We start from the raw sequence: 19,026 nt of genomic DNA on the forward strand, positions 1-19,026 counted from the left end.
AGGAGCTTTGGCCCATGCAGAAATTCCCAACACCAACTCTTCCTGTTTTGGTACAAAAATTATTTAATCACGAAAAAAATGCAACTCCCTTTCCTCAAAATAAGGTAATAAAAAGTGCAGTCTCAATGACAATGAGACAACCCTATACTTGTCCTATTCATAACATCTTTCCCAGGTCTGCATGAACCTCTGTGATTCAGTCAGTGCTTTCATGAGACAAAGAGCTGCTACTGCTGCATTTCACAAAACACAGAAAGAAAAGCTCCAGGGATTTCAAAAGCCGTAGACTCGGCAGAGACTCCACAGTTTAATTTGTGAAGTGAGACAGCTGACAGATTACAAACTCAATTTTACCTCACAGTCACTAAAGCCATGAATCTAGTGCTGTGTCACTTGAATCCGTGATGATTAATGAGTTTCAAGACCTTTAAAAGTGCAAAGGGAAGTAGTTCAGAAAGGAAAGGTTTCACCTGGCACAGAAGAGACAAGACCTTGTTGCAGGGTGATGTGAGCCAGGTATTCTTCAGCACTGAGGCTGGGCTGGAGTAAGGGTTACTGTGTTGAATGATACAAGAATTTGAAACATTTCCCTTCCCAGAAATAGTTCACTGCTGTCATTTTAAAGCAAAGTGGACTCCCCTATGTATCCTAGAGAGCAGTTTTGCATCAAGTGTTGCCTGGTGCATGAAAGTGAGTATCCCTCGGAGCAGTGAGCTGAGCAATGTGTCAAGGAATGACAAATAATTGCTCAATATGCATGGAAATAACTCCTAGGAATTTTTGTCCAAAGCCTTTAGCAGGATTCAGGCTGGAACTGCAGAGTAAGGCAGTCTCCATTTTAACAAATACAGTGCATGTGTTAAGCAAGAAAAACTGGATACTTGAGGATCAAGTCTCAGACCCATGATTCTCAAGAACATGAGTCTGATGGGAATTGAGCATATCCCATATTAGGCACAAAAGCACTCTCTTTTTCACCACTAGCCTACTATTTTTCAGCCAGTCTGTCCTATTTGGTTAAGCTAGTAAAGTAAAATTTATTTCCATTTTAGTCATCTTGAAAAGAATTCATGTCAGTGGACAGGCAAGAGGACATTCTCTGAGTACGCTCCAAAGCTGTATGTTACATTTACTGGATTTGCATGTCTGTGGTTTCCAGCTAAGAGAAAATATAAAACAACAAGAAATAGACTGGAGAGCTGTGGACCTTTTCACACAACTGCAGAAGGAAGAGCTGTGTCCTGGGATGTGGCTGATCCCACCTAGCAACTGCAAGGATTTAACACCTTGAAAAAACACCTTGAAAAGCAATTTTCTGGTGCTGCCCTCACTCTTTGAGCTGGTCTTTGTGGGCAGGGACCCCCAGAGATGCACCTAACAGTAAAGGGTTCACTGCCAGTAAAGGGTTCCTGCTGTGCACAAGCACACAACAGCACCAGAACATTGCATGTGCCTTTTGCTTAATTGGCAGGAGAAATAAATGTATGCAAATCAGCTTAAAACAAACAAACAAACAAACACCCCACCAAGCTGAAGACAGTGACCATCTAAATTTACATCTTTTCCTGCTTTGTGGAATCTCTATCTCCTTTTCACCAACCTTCAGGTGAGCAAAGAAGGAATTTCAGGAGTCCAGCTCTACATTAAAACACCAACAAAAGGCAAGATTTGCACAGTATTTGTATTTTCAACTCATCTTTACTACAGTTTTATTTGAAGGAAATATTCTGTTCACTACCTGCCTGCAGGTGGGATTGCAAGAAATTAGACTTCAAAACTCCCTTGTATCAGTCAATCCACAAAATCAGGGCTATCATTTAAAATTGAATGAAAAAAGAAAAAACTAACAAGCAAAAGAGTATGAACTATTTATTTCTGTGAAAATATCCTACAAAATTGTGGTTTAACTTTCATTAAACTGTTAGCATAAAAATAGAAAAGAATCTGATAAAATACACTCCTGACAATCATTTAAGTCCTGCATTACATTTTGAATGGTTGCAAATATAGGGTTTATTTCAAAAACTTCACCTATAATGAGCTTATTCAATTTGCATCTTGTACTTTTACAGTTTATAACTGGTAAGTTGTTGATGCATAAAGCTGTAATTCACCAGTGTTGACCACAATTTTTATGAAAATAAATAAGTAAACACACAGAGATGATACAAGCTGAGCTTACAGAATTCATCCTAATTACACTTGGGCAGAGAAATTCAAGTAAACAGAGTCATACCATGAAATTTTCATAAGAAAAGCAAACTAGAAACTGCACCCCCACCTGGTTCTCAGAGCAATTTCCTCCTGGTATTATCATTACTCCTATAAACCCACTGGCTGAAGTTACAAAATAAGATGCCTAAAGGCAGAAGTAAAATCAGTACATACAGAATGGTTTCTTCATCATCTAGAATATAATGAGATGGATCTCCAGCTTTCCACTGTGTCACCAAAGCAGGGATTCTTCCCACTTTAATATCCAAAAGTTAAGCCCAAGGTTCATTGTCCATTCCTTGCCTGTTCAATGCAGATTCAGCTTAACCAAGACACTGATTTTACAAAAATACACTTTTTCCATCCCTGATACCTGCTTTTATTCAACCTCTGTGAAAATAGATGTCTATCTTTCATCCTGGTCATGAGGGAAACCACATAGAAGGCCATCTTAAACCTGCCAGCTAATTTTTACATGGCTCAGACAAGTGTGATGAATTGTGTCAGGTAAGTGACACATTCCCAAGTGTCTCTATTGCCAGAGGAGTTAGAGACCAAACTGTGCTTGTCCTTTTATCCCATTAGGGTACAATTTAGTGTCCCACAAACCCAACAGAACTGTGCTGTGTTTGGCCAGCACAAAGGAATCAAACCACCACACTGGATAGCTACAGCCAGCAGTCATGTGCAGACAAGGATTTGAATTGTGATTTACATCAAATACCAGCATCCAGGTAGCATTTGATCTTTCTAACCTTACACTCGCACAAGGCAGGCTGGCACGCTGGCACACTGGTGAACACCAAAATCAGCTCTCATATATTTGGAGGCTGCCAGTCTCTCCCATTCCGAGATGAGGACTCTGTATCTCTCATTGCTGGTGTTGGTGATGTCATCCGTTTTTGCACTCCCAGCACACTCCTACGGAGTCTCCACAGTGAAGTGAAGTGAAAAAGGATCTCCAGAAGCACCAAAGTGTGTGGCTGCCCCTCCAGCTCAGGGGTGAGTGACACGCCAGCCCCTCAGGTGCTGCTGCTCCCAGGTGATGCAGATCACTTTGGGTTAGAACTCAAAAGGAAAGGTGCCACGGGAAGAAGAGCAGGAGTCTCAGCATCCTTGCTCCCACATGTATCAGGCAGCTGATATCCCCAGGGGAGCACCAAGTGAGCAGAGAGGGGTCACAACTGCACTTCTCTTTGTGGCAGCAGGACCCATTTCTGAAAGGGAAAGAAAAATGCCCGGTGTTACTGTTTAGCTGGAAATGTTTGTTCTTATGACCTCAGTGGAATAAGAACTACACACGTCATACTACACTGAGTCAACTGCTCAGCAACTGAGCAGGGGGCAGTAATTTCCACTGTTTTTTAAATTTGGAATGGACTTTGATTTCATTGTTTGTTTTATGACCACATATTAGAGGCATTATTATTACCACTCCCATGGAAAATGCTATGAATGAGGTAGCAACTCTCCCAGAAAAAAAATACTATCTCACTCTTAGTATTTTCTTGGGTGGAGAAGGGGTGTAGAAGCTGTTGTTTTTCTGGTGCATGCTGAAAAATGATTAGGAAATATGAATTAATTTTCAGGGCAGAAAAGAGGAGCACTCAATGCCTACTACTGATAGCCTGTTAGCCTGTGTCCTTGAAAAATAACATGCTACAAGGAGAAAATGGATAGTTCTGAAGTGTAGCTCTTCTATGTCTCAAAATATCAGGAATAATTGCCTTTAACGGATAATTAAAAACTTTTGCCCTGCTATTATTGCACTGTAGGGAGCTGCCATCAGCAGTGACTTATTTGCTGTCATGGCAGAAGTGCTTTCAGATGCTGGCCTAAATGCAGATGATTGTTGGTCGGTGCTTATCTGTCTGCAGTGTGATACCCTTAGAAAATAATTAACTTCTGCCAGAGGGCCTTCCTTGTTTGGCACATGGGTTCAGCTGGTTCCCTCCCCTGACTCGTGGTGTGGGCACAGCCCTCACTAGTGACAGGCACATGAGCACTGCTGACAGAAAGCTCTCTGTAGCTCTCCTGGAGTGCCTAATGTTTACATGAAATGCTGTTTCAGCTGGGCTGGGATATGTGTTTTCTTTGTAAGGGGTTGCCAACCACAAGGCTTCTGAAACTGTGCCAGAGAATCAAGAGATCTATTTTAAAATCCTACGCTAATTTTCTGTGCTTTCAACGGGGCCCTCACATCACGCTTCCAAGCTTCACCATGAAACCATGCAGGATTGTTTCTTTCTGAAAGGATTTGGTGGGGTGATGGCAGTGAGGACTGGGCGAGTTGGTCAGTCCTGTGCTTCTTAGACCTGGGCTTTACCGGACACCAAAATTTGCCATAAATTATCAATGCAAACACTGGCAACACTAGTGATGAAAAAAGTCAACAAACCTTGCTGTGTTATTAAAGGCACTGTTTTGAACATGAAAAGGCTCACATGTGGAGAAGAAAATGTTTCAGCTCATCTGGGAGGAGAAGTCCAGTTATTTTTTGATGCTGCTTGTATCCAAAGCACCTCCTGATGCACAGGCGGCACAGCTGCATCAAGGACAGGGGCCCTGGAGAAAGATCCAGGGAAGAGGTTACACACATGGCTTTATAATGCCAGGACTATAAACCTGAACCAGCAGCTGTGCAATCCACCTCCTGCAACCCACCTCTCACCAGGTTTTCACACTCAGCAGTGAAAAGTCAAACCTGCATCCTCCAAAGGACACCTGCCCACCTGCAATCCAGTCCATGCCTAGTCGCTCTGTCATTACTCAGCTGGCATCTGCAGCACCAGCCTTTCCCTTTTAAGATGTACAAATGTCTGTACTATCTGAGAAGAGATGATTGATGCTACTTTAAAAGCCCTTCCTTCTCTCACTCCCCCAGTGAAATCAAAGTTTTCAGTCCACTGCTTTCTTAAGGCATATTTCATTACAGTGACGACCACAAAGCAAAAGAAACACTATATAGTTTTTTATTTAAACTTCCAGGTTAACCAGTCCCATATTGATACATGGGAGCCCTGCTGAAGAATCTTTGTCACTTTATAAAAAAATCTAAGGATATTAGCATTATACACTTGTTTGGGTCACTACTCCTTTCCAGGAAGAGGAGGATCCTATGTGAAGTTTTACCTGTGGCACTTGTCTGTGTTCAACCCTCCAGAGCATCGTTTGCATGGGGTGAAGAGTGTAGGGTGGCAGGGGCAGGTGAGAAGATGGGCACCAACGGGGGGTGGGATGCAGGGAGTGGGGAGGACAGGGAAGGGGCACTGCAGAAAGCCAGAGGGAGGTGAGTGAGCTGGGAAGGGACAGTTTAGGTGCCCTCCCTCCTGCAGAGCAGAGGGAAGGAAGGGAGGCTGCAACAAAAATGCAGTGAGGTGGCAGCTTTCATCAGCTTTTGAGACTTCCCTCATGCAGGACACATTTCCAGCAGCCCTGCAAGGCTGAAGGCTTCTGTGCTATCACAAGGGCTGCCCCCTTCTGCTAGGAGCCAGGATATGGAGTTATTACCCTGTTCTGGGGTACAAAACAAGGCAAGCTGGTTAAACTACGGCAGTATCACACTGCACTTGTGCTTGACTCTGATCCCACAAAGACTCTGCCTGCAAACATCTCATTAAAAAAACAAAAGCTTCCATTAGAAGAAAAAGCAACCAAACCCAAAACATGCAGACTTATCAAAACACAAGCAGTGACACTACACTGAAAAATATTTTGCAAACACAAGCACACTCTCCAAAAACACAGTACATTTTTGGAGCATTCACTAACTCTCCCACCCACACCCAGGACTGCCCCTGAGATATAGGGTATGGGATGGTCCAGCAGAATGGTGAGCTGCTAGGAAGGGAACCATCACATGTACTGCACCTGCTCTGGGCCAGTCCTGGGAGGGTGACTGGGTCACCAACTCATCCCTGGTGGGCAGACACCCTCCCTGCAGCCTGCCTAGCCACGGGCTGCAGGGCTCCAGCAGCTGAGGCCTGGGGGAGAGGAGCCTTGCTCAGGAGCAGGGCAGGAGAGCAGGTTTTGCACCACTCTCCCAGGCTGCAGTTGTTCAGCCAGCCAAAGAACCAGCATCCACTGTTCACAGGCATGACCCCACGAAGAGGAGGGCACACTGGAGAACATCAGAAAAACCACTATTCCACAGGGAAATGCCCTTCAGGCATTTATTGTTTGTGATTTTGATTGCTGAATTTCACTTAGAAAGGCTCCTCACTGCCCATGCTCTCAGCTCAGCTGAGCAGTGTTTGCAGGCCAGCTCCACAGGGCGTGCCTGAAATGTTTTTCTATCTCAAATAAACAGGACACATGCAGTGCCATGGGAGTCAGGAATCAAATGCAGCAGGGACTGGGACTCAACAAGATCATTGCTCTGTGTGCCATAGATTAAGCTGGGAAACCAAACATCTGTTGCTCATGCATGACATGCACAGCACAAGTGCTTCCATGCTGTTTTCATGTTTTTATTTTAAGCAGGGTCTGATTCATCATTTCATCATTCCAATTTTACCTGAGTGTAAATATTTATACGGCAACAATCCCATCAACATCACACTGGCATGGACCCCACCATCACCAATTTGTTTAAAACAATGAAAATCCAGATTATTTAGTAATGTTTATAGCTTGCTGGCTGAATGAGAAAATCTAAGGAAAAAGTTCAAAAGTGAGTAGACACTAGAGATCTTATTCTAATTTCCTGCAATAATACTAAGTAACATTTCTCTCCATACTTCATTAAAGATTTCAATAAAAAATATAAATTTACCTGTAACTATTTAATTTACAAATACAAAATGGACTCTTCCTAAAATTTAAGTTTATGGTTTCATACTGCTGTTATTATTCAGTGCATAAAGTTCATCTTTAGAGAAAGTCTAGAGTATAAATGAATATAAATATATAATTCCTATATCATTCCTGTACAATTTTCTCTAATGTCCAAAATAAAAAAATCACAGTCTTTCATCTTAAAGATACTTTTGCATCTATGTAAAGCTTGGACCAAGAATAAAAGTAAAGGGCAAAGAATTAGAAAACAAGTTCTTCAATATACTTTTTTTAGTATTATGTGCATTAAAATTTTGGGGGTTGCATATCTCCATTTATGCATTTGTACTGAGATGCATAAACCTGATAATCTACTGTATAACTAGAGATCCCAAATCTCATCCTCACTATCCAGCCTCAATTCCCATCAGAGGTGATTGGCTGTCTGCATTTGTCAGCACACTCTGTAGAACACTCCTGGGTCTACTGCTGTCTGACACAAGGGAACTGAGTGATTCTCACTAAATTCAAAGTTTTAGGTAATGAAAAAAGCTACCATTAATTTTTAAGGAGTCTTTTGCTTATTAGCTTAGGCTTATTCACTCTAAACTTTATTCTGTATTACATGGCAAGCTCCATATGATTGTCTCCTGATGCAGAAGTTTCAAAATCTGGATGTTTAGGAAGGGTTAGTTTTCTTACCATTATCTCTGTCAGTGCACCACTATACTCTGGCACCTGAGTAATGTCCCTATGTCAGCAAATGCAGGCAAGCTCAGTTGTTCCCACTGTTCTAATGCCAGCAGCCTGGAATGGCATAGCCTTGTGCAAGACTGTGTGGGTTTTCCCTAAAACAAGTTCTAAGGGGCACCTTCTCTCTGCAGGAACACTTGGCCCACAGGGCAGCCAGGTGGGACCAGCTCCACTGGCCTCTTGTTTTCGGCATTCTTCACCCAAACATCTGCTCCAAAGTCCATCAGCAGCTTCACCAGCTCCACACTGCAATTCCTGGCAGCTGTGTGCAGAGGGGAGTCCAGGCCCTTGCCGCTGTTCACATCTGCTCCTGAAGAACAAGAGAGGGCAAAGAATAATGACAACGAACAAGGACTAAACTGAACTATTTTCATTCACTGCACTAGCTGCTGTTTCTCTGAACAACACACCAATGCTGTAGCCTGCACACAAACACTGTAGAGCTGGACTCCTTTACGCTGGTGCTCGATGCTACAATTTGCACAAGCACAACCCTCACTGGCTGAGGAGTGGGGCTGGGACCAAGAAAATGATCCTGGAGGAATGGTGCATATGGAAGGCCTTCACCCACAGCCCAGCCCATGGATATCTTGAAACAACACAAAGGTGCAGTTCCACCTATGGCCCACCTCTGCTTCCCACCCCTTAAAATAAAGGCAGGATTTCAACATGCTTTGTACTGGAGGCTTAAGCTGGTGGGATTTCTAAATGCCAAAGTATCTGTTAGGGAAAAAATGCAAGGATGGAAAAACTCTAGACATCCTTGGTAGAAGAGGGCATAAGCACCCCTAATGAGAGTTCCCCCATTCACTACCCTGGATTAATGGCTCCTAAAACATCCTAAGAAAGGTGAGCCGCAGAACTAATTCAAAACTATAATGTTTTTATAGTACACATTCCCATATACAAGAGGCAGCAGAAAAAAAATTAGCAGAAAAAGAAAATAGTTGCCAAACATTTAATATTTAGATGAATTTGTATTTGGCTTCTTCCCGAAAAAGGTCATTGTACTAAACAGTGACTGACCTAAAAGATGATATATATGATTTTTGCTTTGTTTTTTCTAGAGTAGCTTTGTTGGTCTGACATTTTTGTACCAGCTATGTGGCTGCTTTAGGTTATACGGCCCCTTTGGCTAGAAGACCTGTACTACTGCAGATAACAGGAAATGGTTCTGTGTAATTATCCAAACTAGATTTGTGTGATGCAAAGGATTTAGTACTGAACCTTCTTCTGTGTTGGAAAGGTCTCAAACTTTTTGGGAACTCATTGGAAATTAAAACATGTTTGCAGAAATACCATGCAGAAGTGGCTGAGTAAATTCTTTTGGGTAAAGAGGAGGTAAAAAAATAAAAAAGGAAATTTCTTTCTGTCCACTTCAAATAACTGCAGCATCATACGCATAGAGACTGGAAAGGATAGCTTGTTCCAGGCACAATCAGCCATGTAAAATCCAGGATCACCCATCTTTTTTTTTGGGAGCTATCAAGCTGAATTCCTGGCTCAAGAAGACCCTGATCACCCTGCTACCACATTAAACCAGGGCTGCTATTGGGAGTGAAACATCTCCTGGTTTCAAAGCAGGAGCTCCTCTAAATCTTTGATGTAAAGACAATACAAAGATAGATGCAGGAAATGAAAGTAGACCATTCTCTTTTTTTTTGTTTTTACCTGACTCAAGCAGCTTCTTAGCACAGTTCAGTTGCTGGTTCTCACATGCTACATAAAGTGGAGTACCCAGGTGCTTGATGTTGTGATCTATATTTACCCCACGGGATGTCAGGAGCTCGACACATTGCACATGACCTTAAAAGGGATAAAGGAAGAGTCAACTCACAGAGATCAGGCTTTTTTCTTTTTTTTTTTCCAGCAAATTCTCTGTTGCAGCAGTGTAGCTTGGCCAGGATTCAATGTTTTGTCAAGAGGTGGTAGAGTAATACTTTCATCCACTCCGATGGATCCAGCCAGCAAAACAGAAGCTGAAAAGCCATGTTCAGCAAAACAGGCTAAAGCCTCACATGCTGAAGCTCTCACATTTTATCTGACTCATTTCAGATGTCTACTGAAGATGAGATGAATCACTCCATGTTCCTCTCCACTCCTTTTGAAGATAGCCAGATATCTCCCTCAAATGTCCACATTGTAGGCAGCTGACTTGAACAAAGCTTTCCCTTCCAGATGTCACGACGTGAACTCAGAGGATCTGACTGAGCTGACCTGCCCTTGATCAGCAACAGGGGTGGGAAGAACTGTATCCCTCATGATGAGACCAATTAGCAAGGCATTTTACATGACCCAAACCAAGAAAATTATCCTCTTTATCTCCCACTTCCACATGCTGCTAGCAACATGGGAAGGAGGGCTGAAGCCTGTGGGGTTACCTCTCTTAGCAGCTTCGTGGATGGGGGATGCCAGGTCACAGGGTGCTTGTAGGCTGGCTCCATGCTCCAGCAGTAAATTCAAGCAAGCCACACTGCCACTGACACAAGTGTTGAACAGTGGTGTGTGCCAGTCAACAGTCACTCCATTCACCTGGGGGAAAATAACACAATCCAGCAAGTTTTTCTCTCTTCTGGGCATTTCAGAACTGATGAAAACTAACCAGTTTCTCAGTAGAAAATAGGGTTTTCGATATTTCTTATTTCATTCCACGCCGAAACTCCCCAGTGCTTCTGAAGACTACATCTTTTCATCAAAATTATCATTAAAAAAGTATTTTTTTAACTGCCCCCAAGTCTCTCCTACTGAAAAATAAAAATCATCAGGGCCACTCCAGGGTCTCTTAGGAGTTACCAAGATAAATGTATGCCCATTTCTCAGTTATCTTAGCTGAAACACACCTGCCCTCTCCTGAAACAGTCCACTTTTGGCTGAAAGTGTGCAGCTCTTCCTTATTTTTTTTCTTAACCTTAAACTGAAAGGTAATATCTAGTAAGATAATGTATGTATGAATTAATTTTCTTATTCATTATATTTTTGACATTAGCTTGAAAAGTAGTGGTCATGAGACACCATTTCACCATTTTACTTGCATCTTGCCTCCATTTTCTTCCCATTTTATTGCCAGTTGATCCTAACAATCCTTTGCCTCTACTTAAGACTCTACATATTGATACCAACTAGTTTAATGTATGCATAAAATAAAACACACCCTTAACTGCTGCAGGAGTATAAACAATTTGCAAGATGAACTTCCCCTTGTTCTTGTGAAAGATGAGAACATTTAATCCTCATCTAAAGAATGATAATAACTGCTGCTTATATCTGTGCTTTTTGGGTTGCTTTGTTAGGAAGTGCATTTCATAAGTACCTTAAGCAGAGCTAAGAACAGAGTGTAAATCACACTGCCATGACATCACGTAGCACTGAAGTGTGGTAATACAACATACACTAGAGACAGTGGTGTGTCCATCACACACTCACCTGAGCACCATGTTTTAACAGGACACTGGCACAGGCAGCATGACCCCCAAGGCAGGCTTCATGGAGAGGAGACACCTGGTCTGCTGTAACAAGATTGACATCATTCCCCTGATAAGATAATGGAAAATATCATTAAAACAAACTACTAAATCCCCCATAGAAAAATAACAACAACAACAAAACCAACCAACCCCCCCCAACACACACACAAAAAACCCCAAAAACAAAACAAACAACCCCCCAAAAAAACCCACAAAACAAAAAACCAACCAACCAACTAAACACCCCTTCTTTAAAAGCTTTAGACCTTCCTTAACTAGACCTTCCTCAACTGCCTGAAGCTATTCATCTCAAAAAGTAAGCAGATGAAGGGGATGAAGAGGCTGTGATGCTTTGGCTGGAGTGGGTACTGGCACAGAGGTCATGCCTTTTACACACTGGAAACCAGCACAGAAGGCTTAGTGGACTGTCCAGTGGGGCAACACATCCTGTTAGGAACTCAGTGTTTCATTTGGTTTCTACTACACTGTGGATAGCAAAATCTGAAATAAAAGGATGAAAAATTGCTACTAGAGTTCTTGGCAGGGTCCCGACTGCTACCTTTTTCTATCACTGCTCAAGCCTCCTGACCTTCTACCCACTGAGTCCGTGGTTGTTTGACTGGGTCAAACCCTGGAATGCTCTTGGATTATTTTCTGCTCTTTGCCTCAAGGCAACCACTGAAGGAAAGAAATGCATTAGAAACATTGGTTGGATTCTACAAGATCTTTAGTTTTAGCAGTCTTGGTGCTCCAGAAGACTAAGCTGGAAGAGTCTCCAATGCCTCCGCCCTTTCCATCAACTCCTTCACAGGTTAAACACAGGGATTTTGAAGAAATGAAGCAGTGAGTTTCAGAAATCACTTCTACCTATCCTTGACTTTCTGGAGTGGGACCAGTGCCCTTGGGATATGCTCAAGCACTCCAGAAATAAATGTCTGGGTGACTGAATTGAAGCCTCAACCAGACCCATGACTGGGTCCAGAGCTGGCCCTCAGCTGGGGCACCAAAAACTGCTCACAGGCACACACAGGAGCTGCAGAGGAGCTGCCCTCAGCCACCCAGAGATCCCAGTGATCAGGTCCCATCACCTCTGCCAGAGGTAAGGCATCACCAAGGATAGTTCAGTTCATCATCAAATTAGTGCACAAAGCTTGTGCTGGGCAAGGAACTGACTGTAGAAAAAAAAAGCCTGTTGCATGGAGATTTCACTGTGGCCTGGTTAACACTAATTTCTCACCATGGAAGTTTCACAGCCAAGCACAGACTGCATTCACCCACTGAACAAACCCTGCAGACCACACGAACCCAGCAGAGAGGTACCTGTTCAATGAGCTTCTTCAGAGAAAGCAGACGCCCATGGATAGAGGCCTCATGTAAAGGAGACCAGTCTGAAACAAAGTCTGTATAAAAACAAAGACAGGAAAAAGGCTAAAATTCTATTTCACTAGCATACTTTGCTTCAACTGTGTGACTTTCCTTCTGCTTTATTTGAGCTGCCGAGATTTCTTTGGAGCAGATGCTGTGAGGGAGGCAGACAAGAAGATGTTTTCTCTCTGGGTGCATTTTTAACTCATCCCATGTTTGCACTGCACAGCTCTGCTCCCCTTCAGAAGGCAGGAGAGGGATTTGCAGAACATCACCTGGCTCTGGCTGAGCTTGTCCCTCTCTCTGAATTACTTCCAGGGCCTTCCCCCCACCCCCCCCCCCCCCCAAACTTATTACATTTTACCAATTATCTCAAAAGGAATATATTTTGAAGAGGGTTTGGCTGATTAGTTCTTTACCCCTGCTCAGAGCTGGACTAGAGTCAATAACACTTGCCAAGAGAAGAGACCAAAGTACAAGGAGGCAAACTGTGCTACCTGTTGGCTACATCTTTCAGCTTTCAGTGTTTGGTGTGAGTGGTGCATTTTAAGTAATGGCTGTGCTCTCTGCACTGTTGAAACCACAAAGTGAGGTACAGCACGTATATACTGTGCAAATAGTAATAGAGGGAGATCTTCAGTACTACAGATTTTATGGCTCAGAGCCAACTGACAGCAATAATCCCTCTGGGAGATATTTATGTCCAAGCATTCAAAACCCTGTGTCTGCTCTATGTCAATGCCCCAGGTTCCCTGTGGGAGGGAAGGGAAGCCTTTACAGAGGGCACTTCACACAACTTCCCATGGAAAGACATTCTGCTGCTCTCTGGAGATGTCCCACTCTCTTTCCACTAACTACAGAGAAAACTCAGTGACCAAGCTGCTGGCTGAGCTGCTGAGGTTCTCAGGAACTATAACAGAGCACATGCATGGAATGGATTCCCTAACAGTGGGAAGTCTGCCTTCAGCAAAAAACCCTAATAAGCCACTAGAATTCTTTAAAATAATGTTTACACATAACGGGATGATCGTAAAGGTTTTAAATGAAAAGAAGGTACATTTAGACCAGACCTAAAAAATGAGGTGGTGAAATAATGGAACATGTTGCCTAGAGAGGTGGTAGATGTCCCATTCATGGAAAGATTCAAGGTCAAGTTGATTCAAGGTCACATGGGGCTCCAAGCAAGCTGGTCTAGTGGAAGGTGTTCCTGCTCATTGCAGGGGTGTTGGATGAGAGAACCTTTAAAGGTCCCTTTCAATCTAAACTTGGCTATGAGTCTATACATTAGCTTTGAAAGAAATTTGTATTCTTTGTTATTAGCATTATTTGAGCTCTGCATTCGTCCTTGTGTTCCATGGGCTGCATCCCACAACAGTTACACAGTTTCATCAGGTTCCCAAACATCCTTTGGCTTTAGCAAACAGACAGCCAATTATGGAAGCTGTGGTTCTGGTTCACAAGGATAGCAAAACCAGGCTACAATTATTAAAGCACAGAATTATTAACTGACTAAAACAGCTTTGCTCTAAGTGATGTGTGTCAAATTGATGCTTATCTGACCGTGCTGTTGTTCTTGTTGATCCTGCTTGTGTTACAGTCAGTTGTGTTTCCAGGGTATGTAAAAAGCTTTTCCCCATTTACAAACTAATACCATTGCCTAAATTGTGTGAGTTGTAAGGGAAATATGCTTACAGAAACTCTAAAAATCTAGATTGAAGTACAAGCTTTTGAGCTACAACTTGAACTTTTTTTGGCCACGTGCCTGTACCAACCTGTGTGCTGTACCAGCTTGTTATATCATCATGTCAGAATTCTGGGTCCTAAGAGGGACATATCCATGTGCAGATTTTATCCATTCTGTCCTTGCTTGAGAAAAGACATGTTTCTACTGAAACTCTAAAAACAGCCAGACCAGTCATCTGTGGACTGGCCATTAGCTTGCAATTTTTCAAGCCTTAACAATGAATTAAAAGATTGACCACATAACCATCAAAAATAAGTGTCAGTGAAAAATAAAAGAGATGTGCTAACATGTAATCTGTCTGTGAGTTCTGTAACTGAGAGAAACTGAGAGTTTTATCCTAGGCAGAAGTGGAGCCCTATGGAGCCCTTGGAGTCCATCACACCACCCTTGGATCCTTGGGAGGAGCAGTATTGAATCCCTGACTGATGATTAATTGCCATGGCATAATTCCAGATCTGCTGCCATGAACTGCACAGCCCCAGGCTGACCTCTCTCCTGCCCTACCTCCATCTGCAGCAAACACCTCTAACCTGAAGCAATGCCAGGGAGGCAAGGCCACTGGAAGGGGTGGCAAATTTCCCCAGTTTCTTGACCCAGGGCATCACCTTCTGGCAAATAATATTTCTATTTTCTGCCTGCTCCAGACTAGAACTCATGTTTCCTGCCTGGAAGAGGAGAAAGGCTGCAATGGATTTCCATGTCTCACTGCACTCTTATACACTTCACAGGAGGCACACTGTCAGAATGTAAAAGATCTGCATTGTATTTGATTAAGGCCTAAGCAAATGTCAGTTCTGGCTGACCAAGGGCTTTCAAAATCCTGAACTAGTGACTTTCGTGAGTGTGTTCAAAACACTTTGCTCACCATGGCTGCACATGAAGCAGCAAGGCCGGTGTATGTGGGGCCACACAGCTGTGTTAACTGCATTTACCACCACTGCAACAAGGATTCTTGATTGCCAAAATTAAGTACAACTGGTCTTTCGCAAAGAAACAAGATAATCTGTCCAAATTTGAAATTTACCCATGCCTTAGTCCACAGGGAGGCTGAGTCAGACCCCACCAGTTCAGCATCTAGACATCCAAATCCCACTGGCTTTCAGTGGCTTTGGGTCACCTAGCTCCCCTTCCACTGCAGAGAACTCTGGCCAGCCCAAGGTTACGTTAAACTTCTGGTCATATTTGATTGCATTGCCATCTCTCAGGCACGTGACACTGGCAGGGTGGTGTACACAGAGGGAGCCTCACAGCAATCACCATGCACACAAGCAAATTCTGACTGCTCCCTGTGCACAACACAGCTCTCACAGGACCTTCCTAGAGCATTGGTTTTTTGTGGTGATGGCTGAAGCAACTTTTTCCAACCTCTGGCCATGTGAGGGCAATGCACCCATGCCTGTCCCCAGGCTGGTTTCCTTCCAAGCACATTGCAGCTTGAAAGGGGCTCTGAAGTCCTTCCACTGAAGGAATGCTCTTGCATTCATATTTGCAGATACAAAATCCTAAGGCATTATATAGAACAGTATTACAAATGGTATTTTTCATACTCAAAGGCTGTCCCTTAAAGTTTGTAATCCACATAGCCTGAGTCAAATTCCTGCTAGAAATTCACATTCCTGCTAGAAATTATCAGCAGAGCTTATTGACTCTGCTAAGGAACAGGCAAACACAAAAGGAATGGACTAAACTTTGATTTTCAAAGGACCAAATCATCTGTGTCCAGCACTGTGCCATGTGGGACTCCCTCCTTCCACCTTCCATTTTGCTGGAGCTCATCTCCAGTGTGGACTAGTTCTACTCACACTGTTAATAATTCTGCTGTGCCTTCCCTCTCACCCCAGCCTCAGGCTGTACATACATGACACACATGAGGACAGGCAGGCTACACTGCAGACAGACTGGCCAGCCTCGCATTTTGGTTTTATGGTCTTAATTTTCAATTTGGTATTAATGGAAACATCCTGAGCAGCCCAGCAAAGGAGCACAGATGGCTTAAGTCACATTTTCTAGATTTACCTCATTGCCTCTGCACTCACCATTAGATGAAGGAGTAACTTCACAGAAACAGAGCTACATGGAACACATCCAGCTAAGGATATGCTTGTCTTTTTTTACCATGTCATATTTTCAATGGCTCTGGGCCAGACACAGAGCAGTGACCAGAGTGAGGCCATTTGTCCAAGTAACTGCTCACTGTTATGTGTCCACAACAGCATTGGTCACAACAATGCCATTGCAGAAGAACCCAGTAGGCTCAGCCTGAACAACACTCAAGTCTGTTCATACTAAAGACAAGGGGAAAGGATAAAAGACAAAGGAAAAAAGGAAAAAGAAAAAGAAGAAGAAAGAGAAGACAAAAGTGAAAAGCGAAAATTAAAACAGTCAAAAGAAAGGAGATAAGAAAGAAGGAAAGTAAGGAGGAAGAGAATGAAAAGAAAAAGGAGAAGGAGAAGGAGAAAAAAAGAAAAAGAAAAAGAAAAAGAAAAAAAAGAAAAAGAAAAAGAAAAAGAAAAAGAAAAAGAAAAAGAAAAAGAAAAAGAAAAAGAAAAAGAAAAAGAAAAAGAAAAAGAAAAAGAAAAAGAAAAAGAAAAAGAAAAAGAAAGAAAAAGAAAAGGCATTGAGCCAGTGCTGAACTTCCTGCTGGCACTAATTTAAGTCAAACATGCCACATTTCAACTTATTTTTCAGTGTGCTTCAGTCCAAGTGCTACGTTTGTTTCTGCTTGCACAAAATGTATTACAAAATCAACCACTCTTTTCTATGACACAAATGAAAAACAACCAAAATTTTAGCATCAAACAGAACTAGCCTTTTTAAAACCCCCCAGAAGTACAAAGGCATGGGGGTGTTCTGTGGGACCGGCTGAGGACCTGTCCCGAAGCAGAACACGGGGAGCAGCAGCCTGTCCATGCCCCTGTGAGGCTTGCGGCAGGCGGGAGTGTCACTTACCCCTCATCTGCGGGTTGGGTGGAGAGCCTGCAGATGCCTGGCCTCCAGCTCCTTGAGGCTTGCTGGCATTTTGAGTAGTTCTCTCATCATCCATCTCAGCCCTGTCTGCCCGCTGTTTTTTTCACTTTGTGGCTGGTCTCCAGAGTTCAAATTCCATGGTCCCCGGCGAGCCCCCAGCGGCCGGAGCGCTCTCTGGAGCAGACTGTGCACGCATGAGCCGAGCAGAGCCCGCAGCAGCCCGGGACGTGGTGCCGGCAGCGCTCCGTGCAGAAACTCGAGTACCTGGGCTGGGATTTAACCAAAGAGCTGCGGGGCTGCCCTCTCGGCAGCCGGCGATCCAGCCGAGCGAGAGATGTGCCTGATGTCACATCCTCTCCAACGCGACGCCCAATCGGGGCGCCCGCCGCTCATTTTTTATCAGGAAGGAAATTCTTAGTTTGCCAAAAAAAAAAAAAAAAAAAAAAAAAAAAGAAGAGAGAAAGAGCCAGTTCAACTAGTTGAGCGAACTGTGCCTGCAGGGGAAGCGCGGAGAGAGCCGGCAGAGCCAGAGCAGGCAGAGCTGTGCCCCACCCCGCAGCGGCGTTCTGTGGCACCGTGCGGGCGGTGCTGCTGCCGGGCACCGAGCGCTGCCCCCCGCACACACCGAGCGCTGCTCTCCGCACACACCGAGATGTGCCCCGCACACACCGAGCGCTGCCCCGCACACACCGAGCGCTGCCCTGTGCTCACACCGAGCTCTGCCCTGTGCACGCACCGAGCGCTGTCCTGTGCACACACCGAGCGCTGCCCTGTGCACACACCGAGCTCTGTTCTCCGCACACACCGAGCGCTGCCCTGTGCACACACCGAGCGCTGTCCTGGGCACACACCGAGCTCTGCCCCGTGCTCACACCGAGCGCTGCTCCCCGTACACACCGAGCGCTGCCCTGTGCACGCACCGAGCTCTGCTCCCCGCACACACCGAGCCCTCCGCACACACCGAGCTGCACCTCTGCCGAGCGTGGAGGGGAAACTGCAGCGGGGCTCCTGTCCCTTTGCCTCGTTCAGCTGAGTTCACTGAGTCACAATCGCACCAGGAGTTTTGTACCAGAACAGCGTCCTTTTATTTGTAAGCAATTTCTCAGCCTAAACAAACCATCACAAACCAAACAGCATTTTAAAAAATCACTATTTTTCATTATTGTTTCAGGAGGACCTCTGCCTCATTTCTCTGGGTCTGTTTTGAAAAAGTTCTGTTCTCACAGATCATCTTTATTTTCACTGTTTTCCTTCCCAATTTAGTATAATTTATGAGCACAAAATCCTTTTTCTGTTGCTGAATATTTGCCCATTTGTGTACAAGTGTGAGGAGACAGAACTTCCATGTAGATTCTAAATCATGTAATTTTTTTTTTTTCCTATATGGCTAGTAGAGCAAAATTTGTGTTTGTGTATTTTGGTATTCAAAGTTGTTAATACTAGTAGTTAATACTAGTATGATTCTGATCCTAACTCAGCTGAACCTAAGAAACTTGATTTAAATTTTATTTCTCTCTGTAATGTATGCAAGAGATCTGGAAAAATATTTAGGGTTTCTTTGCCCATATCTTTAAAATTAAATATTTGTATTAAAAGAAGCAAATAGCAGCTGAACATCATCCACAAACCTTGAACAGCAGGGAATCTGTGACAGCAGCCTAGGCACAGGTGAGGACAGGGCCAGCCCTTTCCATGGCTCTCCCTGCTGGATGCAGCATGGTCTCCCATGCTGGATGCAAGCTG

General features: G+C 43.8%; 1 protein-coding gene across 2 annotated transcripts; it reads right to left on the bottom strand.

Moving 5' to 3' along the window:
* Positions 1 to 1,663: 1,663 nt before the first annotated feature.
* Positions 1,664 to 18,016, bottom strand: ASB9 (ankyrin repeat and SOCS box containing 9). 2 transcript variants are annotated; one of them, XM_063392879.1, is made up of 8 exons: positions 17,266 to 18,016; positions 12,528 to 12,607; positions 11,167 to 11,274; positions 10,125 to 10,275; positions 9,415 to 9,549; positions 7,862 to 8,053; positions 4,659 to 4,779; positions 1,664 to 3,431 (listed from the first exon to the last, which is right to left on the bottom strand). In XM_063392879.1, the coding sequence occupies exons 1-8, from the start codon at positions 17,357 to 17,359 to the stop codon at positions 3,284 to 3,286; spliced, it is 1,029 nt and encodes a 342-aa protein (XP_063248949.1). In that variant the 5' UTR covers positions 17,360 to 18,016; the 3' UTR covers positions 1,664 to 3,283. The 2 variants fall into 2 exon arrangements, with proteins under 2 accessions (XP_063248949.1, XP_063248950.1); XM_063392880.1 differs by having other exon boundaries at positions 3,295 to 3,431; positions 4,613 to 4,779; positions 17,266 to 18,006.
* Between the last annotated feature and the right edge of the window lie 1,010 nt (positions 18,017 to 19,026).

This window comes from Prinia subflava, chromosome 3, assembly GCF_021018805.1.
Source record: "Prinia subflava isolate CZ2003 ecotype Zambia chromosome 3, Cam_Psub_1.2, whole genome shotgun sequence".
Classification (NCBI taxonomy): Eukaryota; Metazoa; Chordata; class Aves; order Passeriformes; family Cisticolidae; genus Prinia; species Prinia subflava.